General features: G+C 41.0%; 1 protein-coding gene across 2 annotated transcripts in view; it reads right to left on the bottom strand.

Annotated features, from left to right (window-relative positions):
• The window catches only part of LOC142195367 (E3 SUMO-protein ligase RanBP2-like), a 55269-nt gene that overhangs the window by 32169 nt on the left and 10362 nt on the right, over positions 1 to 12738 (bottom strand). For both annotated transcript variants that reach the window (XM_075265099.1, XM_075265100.1), the window contains exons 6-18: positions 12073 to 12212; positions 10104 to 10296; positions 9900 to 9984; positions 8975 to 9184; positions 8361 to 8542; positions 7148 to 7323; positions 6944 to 7067; positions 6393 to 6554; positions 5217 to 5354; positions 3589 to 3735; positions 2908 to 3081; positions 2709 to 2792; positions 2454 to 2586 (exon numbers count right to left, since the gene is read on the bottom strand). In XM_075265099.1, coding sequence (XP_075121200.1) covers positions 2454 to 2586; positions 2709 to 2792; positions 2908 to 3081; positions 3589 to 3735; positions 5217 to 5354; positions 6393 to 6554; positions 6944 to 7067; positions 7148 to 7323; positions 8361 to 8542; positions 8975 to 9184; positions 9900 to 9984; positions 10104 to 10296; positions 12073 to 12212 — 1948 coding nt within the window. The remainder of the gene's footprint in view (positions 1 to 2453; positions 2587 to 2708; positions 2793 to 2907; positions 3082 to 3588; positions 3736 to 5216; positions 5355 to 6392; positions 6555 to 6943; positions 7068 to 7147; positions 7324 to 8360; positions 8543 to 8974; positions 9185 to 9899; positions 9985 to 10103; positions 10297 to 12072; positions 12213 to 12738) is intronic.

Raw genomic sequence — 12738 nt, 5'->3', positions numbered from 1 at the left:
TCAATGAAGTGACGGAAACAAACAGGTCCTGAGGGACTCCCTTTTCCTGTTGTATTCACAGAGGGACACAGCACCATATGGGGTATAGACCCGGCCACTAGCAGGCTGACACTAGGAGAACGCAAAGCTGTCAGCTCCGACCACTGAGCTATATCCCACCTGCAGACACACTGCTAGTCAGTTTGTGCCACAGGAGTAGGAAAAAGACAAAGAACACGGAACATAACGCCAACACATCTTGCACCTGAAAAAAGAAAAACAGCTCGGGCAGGAACAGCAGGAAGAAAGCAAGGGTGGGATCTGCTTCCCCCAGTCAATACAACAAGAAAAGGATTGTACGGCGAGTATATAAAAAAAATAAATAAATCCCATTTTCTCACTTATTTCACTGGGGGAAATAGCACCATGGGATGTCCTAAAGCAGTCCCAGAGGGTTGGAATTACACGGTCTCGTGAACAACCCAGCTCACTGCTGCAGAACTGCACGGCTCAATCGGCGTCGGCAGAGGTCACAGAACGGACCTGGGAAAAACAGCAGAAAACTAATGCAGAACATCCCAGAAGACCCCAACAGCTCTCGGAGAGAGCCGACACACGGAAGGGCAGAGCCCAACCCCTAAGTCTTTGGCCTTCCAGATCGCAGACTGGAGCCATCGGGAATGGCAGCCTAGGAAACCAGGAGGGTGCAGGCAAGGGCCCTCAAGGACAACAAACAAACCATCTGAACGAAAGAAAGAGGCAGGTCGAACCAAATGGCCTGGACGACATCCAGGCAGGGAAGAGAACGCTAGCATGAATGCTCAAGGTCCAGGGAAGCCATACCCAGAAGATGACAAGGAGGGAACCACCTTAGGCAAAAGAATGGAGACTGACAAGGACAGAGTGGTTTCTGTGGGCAACTGGAAAGGGAGGGCTGCCAGCAGGCAAGCCTCCACAGGGACCCTGTGGATGGGAGAAAAGGCCACTTGGAAGCGGCCTTCAAAAACAAAAAGGGGGAATACCACAACAGCTGAAAGCACCTTGTGGAGAGAGAAGATCCCACAGATCTACGAGTGGACGGTGGGAGAAGGAGGCGAGCCACTCCCCGTTGGAAAGCCTACACCTGAGGCTGGACGGCCAGGGCCTACAGAAAAGGAACAGAGAGCAGAGACCTGTCATTCAAGAGGAGAACAACCAAGACTGAGATGCAGGCCAGAATGGAGACAAAAAACAGGAACCTGGGAAAAGAAAAGGATAGCTGATGGCAAAACAGTACTCTCTCACAGGAGCAGGCCCAGGAAACCTACAACAAGAAGAAGAACCTGGCTGATTGTGGATCGCAAGCCTAATACATGGCCTGGACAACAGGTTACGAAGACCCTGGTGACATTTCAGAATCCCAGCTTCACCAGCCATGCTGTAAAATGCAGCTGAGGCGAGGAGTGAATGCCAGCAGGAACATGAGATGCAGGTACCAGGCCCAGCTTCACCAACCCGAAGGCACCAGGATGGCTGGAAACCTCTCGGGCTCAAGCTCTTGAAACCCAAAGCTGAGGAGGGAAGAGGTACAGAAGGAAGTACGACCAGAGAATCACTAGAGCGGCAATGTCAGTGGGCCCAGGGACCAGGCCACAAGGCAAGGAATCCTGTGAGTCAGGAGGGAAATGAAAGTTTGACATGCCCCACCAGGGGCAAGCTGGAGGACGACAAAGATGAAGCAGCCACGCGCCCGGGAAGACACTGGAGCAAAAGGACCAAACACGCCAGGAGGACACTGGAGCACTGGCGACAGGAGTGTATGTTTTTTTTTCCCTTTCACCTCCCCCAGTTGTCTAGGCATTAAAAATTGCCTAAGAAGTTATGTGCTCAGCTCCAGAGCAACAAGCTCCTTTCTGCACCACTGATGCCCACTGCTTCCTGTTTGAGGAGGTAAAACTAATAGGCCTCCAGTGAGTGCAAGTTTGACCTCCTGTTCATATAGGAAACACTGAGCATCAGAGGAGCAGCAACAGAGTGTGAGCCAACAGGAAGGATATATCTTTTCAATAAACCCAGCAGTAAGGCTTTGTGGGTTTTTTTGTTTGTTTGTTTTTTTAAAACACACTGTAGTGCTAATTTGGGGTCTGTGCACACAGCTGAATTTGGACCTGGATTCCGCCTCAAAATCTGCTCCTATATATATATATATATATATATATATATATATATATATATATATATATATATATATATATATATATATATATATATGACATTTTTCACCTTGAGGTCTCCTGCATTCTGCAGTGTGTACAAGCTGTTAAAGATATTAATCACTTACACTTCAGTATAATAAAATAACATAAGCATAAGAAAACAGACTTTGGGAAGTAAAGAAGCAAGCATTTTTACTTTTTGTATGGTTAGCAATTTCAATGGTTGCTTAAGATGAACATCTGGGAAAATAAAATACTAAAATCTGTGAAAAACCACACCTGTTAGTGGATCATAATAATTTGAAGTTAAATGGTAGCCATCAGTTGCCGTCTCCGTATACCCATCAGCTGGCCAACGCTGGGATGATACATTAGTGTTTGAACTATTCATTCTTAGCTCATGGACTTCTTTCTGTAAAAAGAACAGAAACTTAAGGGTTTGACCTACAATGCATTGAGTTGCCACTTTACCAAATGACATTGGTTTCTACCACCTTAATGGTGAGCTCATTTACTGTTTCCACAAACATGTACCTTCAAGGCTTCAACTTGTTGAACAAGTTTTTCGATGAGCGATTTCTGATCTTCAGCCCAGGGTGGTGGGGTTTTCGACAAAGACTGTAAGGTAAACAGTAACAATACATAAGCAATAAGGTGATCAAATAATACATTATTTATATATACCAAAACTTGATCATAACGGACAGTATGATCTACTGTTGTAGCAAAATACCTTTTGTGCTTTGGTAGGAGACACTGAGAACTTTGAAGGAGATGGAGTAGAATGCTTTATTCCAGAAGCAGACATAAAGGACTGTGTGTCTCTGAAGTTTGGGCTATGAACTTCACCAAGGTTTTTCTTCACTTCCTCCAGCATCTCTTCAACAGATTCAACAGGTACTGGGAGCTGGAACAAATAAAAAAAAAAACAAAACAAAAAAAAACAGTGATGACGAATTCAAAATCTGAATACAACTACAAAAAAACCCCCAATAGCTTATGCCATTCTCATGTGTAGGTTAGGCCCACAAATGCAAAACTTCTTAAACCAGGAATATGCCAAGATTGAAATTGGAAAAACTGCATTTAATAGATTTCCCTCAGCAAGTTAAAGGGTGTTTCCAAGGCTTAAATACTTAAGATTTACCTTTAGGACAGCTCATTAAGCTTAGACTGCTAAATGACCAACTTTAATCACAGCAATTGATGTGATGTCATACTGGCTTTGTTGGTGATCAATATTTAATTCCTAGAAACCCCCTTTAAGGTTAAGGGCACACACAGCGTCCATAAGTGAACCCCCAAGGTTAGGGTTGGTGAACTGAAGTATTGAGCTGTCTTCAGCCATGAGATGCATTACTAGGCTGAAGGTTCTAGGCTACAGCCCAAGACCAATGTGACATGGGTAGATTACCTTTCCAGTCATTGAAGGATCTGTGGAAACTTCATCAAGAATCTTAATCAGATATGATTTACACTTCTGCATGCAGTTGAAATATTCCTCCTGCTCCTCTGAGGGTGGAATCTCATTCTCCAAATCTTCAGCTTTTTGTTTATAAACCTGTAAAAGAGAAAATATACAGTAATAAGAAATTCAAGTTTCATACAAAGAATGCTAAATCACTTTATAGCATGACAAGTTCTATAGCTGTTTAATGGACTGTTGTGTTTTAGCTCCTTACCAATGTCAAACACTGTTTATATACTATGTCTCCATCCGCTGCATTCAGAGGCAGCAAATCTGCTCATACTTAGTACTGCTCTGAGCTGAAAAATGGGTATTGTAGCAAACTGCCTGACTGCGGAGTTTAGCTAAACCTGTATTTTCTTCTCAATTGAGAACAGGACTAGCTTTTATAAATTAATAGTAAGTATATGTAAATCTAAGAAACGTATCCTATTCCAAAGTTTTCTTATCAAGCAGAGTTACATAGAAGTCTATTGAGGTGTGTGTGTGGGGGGGGGGGGGCGCAACATGGTGGCTCAGTGGTTATCACTGCAGCCTTGCAGCGCTGGACTCCTGGGTTCATATCCCACCAGGAACAACATCTGCAAGGAGTTTGTATGTTCTCCCCGTGTTTGTGTGGATTTCCTCCCATACTGATAGGAAAAAAAAAAAAAAAAAAGTACATTGTGATCCCTATATGGGACTCACAATCTACATTAAAAAAAAATATGGAGGGAGGAGGGGTAAGAGGTTGCTGGAAGGACACACAATTGCTACTCAGAGTGACGGATATATCTTCTGATAAGACTACCACGGAACAGAATGAGGAAACAAGTTAACCACCTCTTCATTGACTTCTGTGTGTGAGCTGGAATTTAGTTTATAGGAAGAATTTTTGTTTATTACAGACAACCCCTTTAAACTGAGACAACAATACTTTCAAACCTGTTAAAGCTACACTACAACTGTCTGGATAATTTATAGTTAACTTACACAGACTACTTCTACAAAAAAAAAAGTTACACAACATCCTAAATTGATTTATATTATCAGGCTAAACTCAGGCAACTATGTACGTGACAAATCTACAGCAATAAAGCCCTTCTCTTGGACAAGTGGCTAAGGGCTCGTTCACATCTGTGCCCGGGAGTCCGTTCTGCAGGTTTCCTGCACAAAACTGAGCCACCGTGTTGGCCCCCCCACCTCAATAGACTTCTATGTAACTCTGCCTGATAAGAATGGGTTTGAAAGGTGTCCGGCCGTGAGCGCGTTTTACGCTCTCCGCGGCGAAACCGGTTTTTTCAAACCGGACACAGAGTCGGACATGCAGTACTCTGTGTCCGGCTTGAAAAAAAATGGTTTAGCCTTGAGAGCATAAAACGCTCACCGCAAAACCTGAGAACGGAGTGCCCAACGCTGGTGTGAACCCAGCGTAAGGTGTTTAGCTGATCTCCAAAGGATCAGATCCTTTAGAGGACAGTAACAGAAAGCACTTTATTAGTAATATAACAGTTTAGTTGCTCATTTAAAGACATATACACATCTTATACTGGTTATTCCTAAAGAAGAATTAAAAAAAACAAAAACATACGTACCACAACAAGATTCCAGTAGGAATCAACACTTTTAATGGCTTCCAGGGCTAGCACAGCATCATCAGTTTTTCCTTCAATGATATCAATTTTTGCAAATGCAATTCCTGCTTCATCTTCTAAATCTCTAACTTCAGATAGCTGTAGAAATAAAATACATTGATCATTCTTCAATCTATTTTCCTATGCCATTGGTTATGCCCAACTACCACACTCTGCTGAATTGCCAAACTTGTTAGATGGGGTTGGAGGCGACGCCAGGTTGCTGGATTGGTTATCAGCTGGACATTAAGGTGGGAGGAACCTGGGCCTGTGGTTGATATTGATGGGGACAAATGGGGGAATTTCAGTCTGTGATTAAGGAGAACCCATCAGGTGGATTTTGCTCCATAAACTGGCCCCATCATGTGCAGGATGAAGTACCATATTTTTAGTACTAGAAAATACTTTTTCCCAAAAAAAATTTGGGAGGAAAATGGGGGTGCGTCTTATAGTCCGAATTTTGGCGGGGAAATGGGGCCTGGAGATGTGGGATTGCAGTATCGCCTCACTCCTGCCGCCGCTGGCTTTCTGAAACGGCAGGAGAGACAATGTGCGGGCCCTAGGCTGCGTGGACAGGGTGTCTCCGCAAACCCATTCCGGCATCCACCGTGCTATTACAGCGGATGCCGGGTCTGTAAAAATGATGGCGGCCGCTCTGCTGCAGAGCGGTCGCAATAGCAACCAGGTCTCTGCTGTAATGTACAGTGGAGGGCCAGAGCTAATGAAGGCTTCCAGGCCTGTCATAGGAATATTACTTTATATATACACACACTCACATATATACATATACACACATACATACACACATGCATTTATGTTTCACAAAAAGAACAGAAGCATGTACTTCTATTGCCTGTTTTTTTTTTTTCTAACAAAACGTGCATTCAATTCAATGAAAATAATAGACACCACATACATGGCATCCTGATGGGCTTTATTTTACATGAACTGTTGTACAGGAGAAAATTGAACCTTTGCAGTCGTGTGACCTCTCTCAGTGGGCTGGACTATTTTTTTTTTTTTTTTTTTGAAGGCCTAGGGAATGTACATTTGCTCAAAGATTAAGAATCGCTATTTTGAAAAAAATCAAAACTATAAACAGATATTTATGGCTATATTACAATAGAAAGTCAATACCTTAATATCTTTGCTATGGAAATGTTTGAAGAGAGGGTCAACAGGCTCAGGAATGCTCTTCTTTTGCTTGACCAAGTCCAGCAGAGGCAATACTTTCTTCCAATAGTGAATGCAGCGGACCATGTAGTCCCTTTCATCATAAAATGATTTCAGATTATTACCCTGCAGAGACAAAGATTGCAAGAAAAATGCGTTGTGTGGATCTTAAAAATAGGATGCATGACAATTATCCACACCTTAGCAACCTGACCTGCATACATAAAGTTAAAATTTGCTACCCTCATAAAACTGGATTGGCAAGTCAAAGGAATTCTAGGTTGTCTTAAAACAGACACTTAATGTAGACAATAACTAAAGTAGTTAACATTAAAGACTTTTTACATGACACAAATTCAGCTTTAGGCAAATTACTTCTGTAGAATGAAGGAGACAAGTGTCACCTTTGAGATCACAACTGGGGGAAAACCAAAGTAGTTTCACCTTTCCAAAGTAGGGCGGGTTAAAGAAAACTGCAGCTATTCAGTTCTCTTGTAGAAAATATGTACACTTACTGTAGTGCTAAGACTTCTTGCCCAATGTATGAGAAGCGCAGGTTGAAGTCCATGTTTTTCCAGGGCTCGCAAAGTGTTAAATTCATGCTGTATCACAAGGCGAAGTTTAGCTGCAGTACCAGGCCTAAATAACAGAAGCATTTGGTAAATACCTGAAAATTCTAGACCTAAGAGTTGTATAGTAAATTTAACACTGTAACTTACTGAGCCATCTTATGAGTAAGGCTATAGACTGCATCCCACCAAGACCTCTGCTTGTCTGTGAATAGCTGCTTGCAGATTGGCAACGGTAGGCAACGAGGTCTGTGTCGGTCATTTATTGTGTTATAATTGCCTTGAAGCTGAAGGTGGCTAGTGTATACAACTCCCAATAAAAATACCTAGAAACATAAAGGAAAACATTTATGGCCAGTTATTTTAAGTAGCCATGCACAAAAAAAATTAAACATGTGAGCAAACATCTAGTTACATCAGTATTTTCAAAAAACTGATGGCAATCTATTTGCATGGAATCAATGTTAAAAAGAATTGAGGTTAAAAAACAAAAACAAAACACACACTCTACTACTACTAAAGACCATCAGTGAACCAATGTCAAACATAGAACAAAACTTCAGAACGGAGCTGACTATACACATCATTATAAGCAAAAATAGTTGGCCATGGGAGGGCTCAACATACTTGATCCTTTTGTGTTAAGAGATGTGTTGTCACCAGACAACACCTTTCCTTCTCCCCATTCAGAACATATGCACGCTAAGTTATTAGCAAACCTTTTATAGAAGTGCAAGTACTTCTATAGTGCAAGTACAAGCATCAGTATTTGTTAACCAGACCTAGAAGTGGAAGCTACAGAGAAATAATGGAATTGAATCTTGCGTGTTCAGGAAGCAATTCCATTTTCTATTACAGAGGACCTTCTGCCATGTTACCAAGTCCAGCTTTTTCTAGCATTTAAAAGGAACCAGCGGAGTTGGAATTATTTCTTTAACTTTAAGATCTGTGCCTGATATGCTATTTAGCCTCTAGTAACAGGTGGGTGGTGTCAGACTGAAGCAGACAAGAGGCGCGATTCACATCTCTGACTATCTACATCTGACTGGAGCTCTGAATCACTTCCTTACCTGCTCCAGCCTGACAATATAGAGCCCAAGTATCACATCAGGCACCAAAACTAAAGGGTCTTATAACTATGGAATGGTGGGCGCTAGAGGAAAAATTAAAAAAAAAAAAAAAACACAAAACAAAAACCTACAACTTTTCCAGAATGAGTGCATCGTTATCTATTAGATACTAAAAACAGGAGTTGGTGGTGAAAGGTTCTCTTTAAGCACATGGGATGTAAAGCCTCAAAGTGTTGTGTTTTTGAAGTGCAACTTTTAGGGTGGTTGAAAAGAGATGCAAGCTTGCAAAATACCTCAAGATCTAAAATGCAAACAGATTCTGGGTTATTGGATTCAAGCCTTGAAGTTTCTTGAGGTAGCCGTGGAAAAAGCTGCTTAAGCCACTTGTTAAAGGTGGGTATAGTTGACATATAGTGCCACTGAAGGCCAAGCCAAATTAAATGTTGTAAACGTCCGTTGTGCACGCGAACTGCACCTAGAACAAAATAGACAGAAGAAGTTGTAATCCAATAATACATGACATGTACAGCAAAAGGAAAATGTTTGTTTTGGTACCGTGTTAGCCAGTGGTTATGAAATATGAAAAAAACACAAAAAACTTTAAGTCTTCAGTAGGTGATACCTTTTTTAATGGCTAACTCATAAAGATGACAGAATAGGACGTTATCTGAAGAATATCTGAAGAAGAAGCTCAGAGGAAGCTTCGAAACGTCATATTCTGTCATCTTTATGAGTTAGCCATTAAAAAAGGTATCACCTACTGAAGACTTAAAAAGTTTTTTTGTTTTTTTTCACATGTACAGCAGTAATGGTGACAGGCACTAATAATGATGAAAATGAATAAAGTGAATGGCTATCCTGAGTGTGAGAGTAGCCTTGGAAAGGACACAAAAAACATAAGTCTTACCATTGTCAAATCGGTGCAGATCATTTAGGTCCGGTAACTGACAGTTTACATTTCCAATGTCATCGGTGCCCAGGAAGGAGTTCTCCATTGACAAATGGTCTTCAAATAGGAATTTCAGTAGAATGCCTTGTCCACTCTTATTAGCAAATGTTTCTGTTATATTTGTGAGGAAGTCATCGTGGCCATGGCTTAAAGTCAGTAGTAAGTGTCCTATTGAAAATGTAGAACAAAAAATATCCATTTATAAACGATTCACTTGGGATATTTCCTACAAGCCTCTTAACTATCCAAAACTGCATTTCCAAAAACTAAAATAAACTGAACGGAGAAGCAAGCATACAATGTCCATGTATGAAAACCAGAACTTTAACCATCACCATACAAGTGTTAAAGCAAAGCAGATTTACTAATGTTTGTATATCAAACCTTTCCTAAATTGCGCTGCATTTCAAGTGCAAAATGTGATATCTAGTTTCAGCCCATTTTGACCGTGTTGCTCTACAATTGTACGTAAATGGGACTTGAGGAAATGGAGACACGACTTAGTGGGAATAGTCTTGCGTCAAGCAAGTGTTAAAAATTCTTCCGCAAACTATGCCAATTAACAACTACAGGGTGCAGCCTTTTCAACAGGTAGAAAATGCACCAGATTTATCACAAGATCTGAGCCACTTCATAAAAAAAACCCAAAAAAAACCTGACACTTATTCAGGTGGCTTGTCTAATGATGTAGATTAGTAAATGTGGGCCAGTGTTTTATCATTGTGAGTGGTAGCATATATGTACTGAAGGATGACATGTCATACAATCAAACTGTATATTTTATTGTAGGGGCAAAACCCTTAACACAGAAAGGTGCCTGTAATATTCCAAATATTTCACAGCTAACTCTAGTTTCATCATCAAGAACAAAAACCTCACATACCTGATTGACTCTGACGGTCACAGGCTAATCCTTCAAGAATATTAGATGAGCTGTCGTCGCTCTTTCTTGGTTTATTCCACGGTACCTGAATGGAAAAAATAAAACATAAGAAATCTGAATTGTTCAGTTGTCCTACTGAACAACATTAAAAACGGGCATGTGTTGGGATCAGATACTACCGTACTACCGAATTTATTCACATACCTGATAAGCCAGAAGATAGCAAAGAGCTGCAGGTTCTAACAGGGCCTTCCACTGAACTTCACTGTGTTGAGCCATTTTTAGTAATTGAGTTCCAGCATGCATGTAGTAATGGCCACGCATTTCAGAAAAGGTAATTGACAGATCGTCTGTGTCATTCACGTGGGGTTTCATTGAAAGAAGGGCCTGATCAAAACTTGAAAAAGAAAATAGTATGTTTAAACAGCAGCAAATTAGGAAGATTAACTGAACTTCTCAATCACCCCTATAGGAAAAAACAAAAACCACCTTCACTTCCCGTGAGCGCTGCAATAGTGCATGGACTCGCTCATCCTGCCCATTCTGTGCTATGTAAAGGACACGTAACTATACACAAAAAAATACTCTATACAAAAAAAAAAAAAAAAACACTACTGTGGTTGTATTACATACTGTCAGTATGTGAAATGTTCACAGTAAAGACCTGCATTTTAAGGACCTTAAGAATAAAGCATTTTCTTCTTTAGTAGAGATTCCATTAAAAAAAATAAATAAATAAAAACTCTACCCTACAACTACCTACATATAAACAGAGAGACAGAAAGAGAGAGAGAGATAGTGAGTGTCGGACTGAAGGGCCTAGGGCCAACCAGCCATGTGCGCAGACATAGCACACAGGGCTGCCAGCAGGAACCTTGAGGGTTTCCCCGACAGTATAATGCTCCACATAGCATATAATGCGACACTGCGGCCCCTTCACAGTATAAAATATGCTGCACAGAAGCCCCTGCACAACAGAATATGGTTTACACATGCATAGTCTATATTATACTGTGTTACATGCTGGCAGGATTCACCTGCCAGCCACCCACTCCACAGAGAGTAACTACTGCTCATGTCGGCATTACAGATGTATTGCACAGGCATGGGTTGTCGGAGCACTGGACAAAAGGTGGTGCTGACTGCCCAGAAGTGACAGCCCATAACCCTAAAGGTCCGGACGACAGGCAAGTATGATGGGGTGGGTGGGGGTTTAGAGTAGCTTATGTTCCGTGCCTGGAAGGAGATCATAGAAAAATGTGCCTGATGCAGTCACATGACCACCCTGGTGATCAAGAAAAATACTCATGTTTGTTAAAGGAAGCAATTTAACCCCTTCTCAACATCAGCCGTAATAGTACGGTGGATGACAGGTCTTTAAAGATGGTGGTTGCTCTGCTGCAGTGCGGCTGCCATAGCTACCAGGTCTCCACTGTAGAATACAGCTAATGCCTACGATCACAGCTCAGAGCCTCCTAAAGGCTCTCAGACTGGTCACTGCATTATAGCTATTGGTCTACGTAGCGAATCTCCCACAGACTGCAATCCCTATGATCCCTGCACAAGGAAACAGTTACAGGTGTCAAAAAAGAATTGTTTGCAAAGTTTTAGATTTTTGTAAAAGGGGTTAAATAAAACCTTCTAAATTTGGTATACCCGATATTGTACCGAAACATAGAATACAGGTGACATGTTACTTAGGCTGTGAAGTGAACACTGTAAAAACGAAGACCGTAAAAAAATCTGTGCACTTTTTCTTCAAATCCACCCCATTTTAAAAAAAATTTCCAGCTTCCTAGTACACTGTAGACTCTTCTTACAATCAAAGAGGTGGGAGACTACTTTTAATAGAGAATATTTTAAAACAGACCTGTCAGCAGGCACATAGAAGCAGAAGACAAAACAGTGCAAAGATGTGCCATTTTGCTACAAGCATTGCTTTAAAAAAGTCATGTGCCATGCTGTATTCATGAGTATAAAATGGAAAATGCTGCGTCTGGTATTAAAGCACATCATTATTCAGATGAATAGGGCTAAGTCACCAATTCTAGATGCAACTAAAAGTCCCTAAAATCTGAAGAAACAAAGCCGTAAACCACTCAAAATGATGCATGAACCATACAAACAAGCCAAATAACTGCTAAAAAACAATGTGTGTGTTTAGGGAACCTACTTTTCAAGCGCCAGCCTACTTTCTGGTACATCCCTAGTAGAGAGTGTTAGAAAGACAACATCTGAATGTGCAAGTAAGAGTTCTTTGTTAAATGTTCTCCAGTTGTTTTTATCTGTGGATGGATTTGCAGACAGGTACTCCTGGAAAAGAGGGAAAAATGAAAGAATGATTTAAGAAAAGAGGTGCTACAGCGAAACATCTAATAAATAGCTATCTAATAAAGAGATAGTATTTATGCAGGTTAACCAGCTGGAGTAGGTAAATTAATCTCTCGTTCTGTAAGGGTTTACAAGTTATTTCACTCTTCTCCCTCCCCCAATTCCACCATATCTTTGTATTTTTGGTGTATACTTATTATACAATGTAAACTTAAGACACTACAGTTACAAGATGTGCCAAATTAATCACAATGGTGTATTCTTTGAGAAATCTGGTGCCTGTTCTTTGAAGCTAGACCCTCGCCTCCTCTGAAGCCAACAGTAAAACCACCACACCACACCTCCTCTTCCCAGGAGTACTGGGGACATATAGGGGTGGTCACACATTGTGGGTAGACTTAAAGAAGACTGAAAATCAATCACATTCAAGTGTATAGGGATGCAGCACGCACATGGATTATAATAAATCTCATTCCAAATAGGACAGACTAGAGTTACGGCAACAAAT

This window comes from Leptodactylus fuscus, chromosome 2 (assembly GCF_031893055.1).
Source record: "Leptodactylus fuscus isolate aLepFus1 chromosome 2, aLepFus1.hap2, whole genome shotgun sequence".
NCBI lineage: Eukaryota > Metazoa > Chordata > Amphibia > Anura > Leptodactylidae > Leptodactylus > Leptodactylus fuscus.
This window is presented reverse-complemented; position numbering and strand designations above follow the sequence as displayed.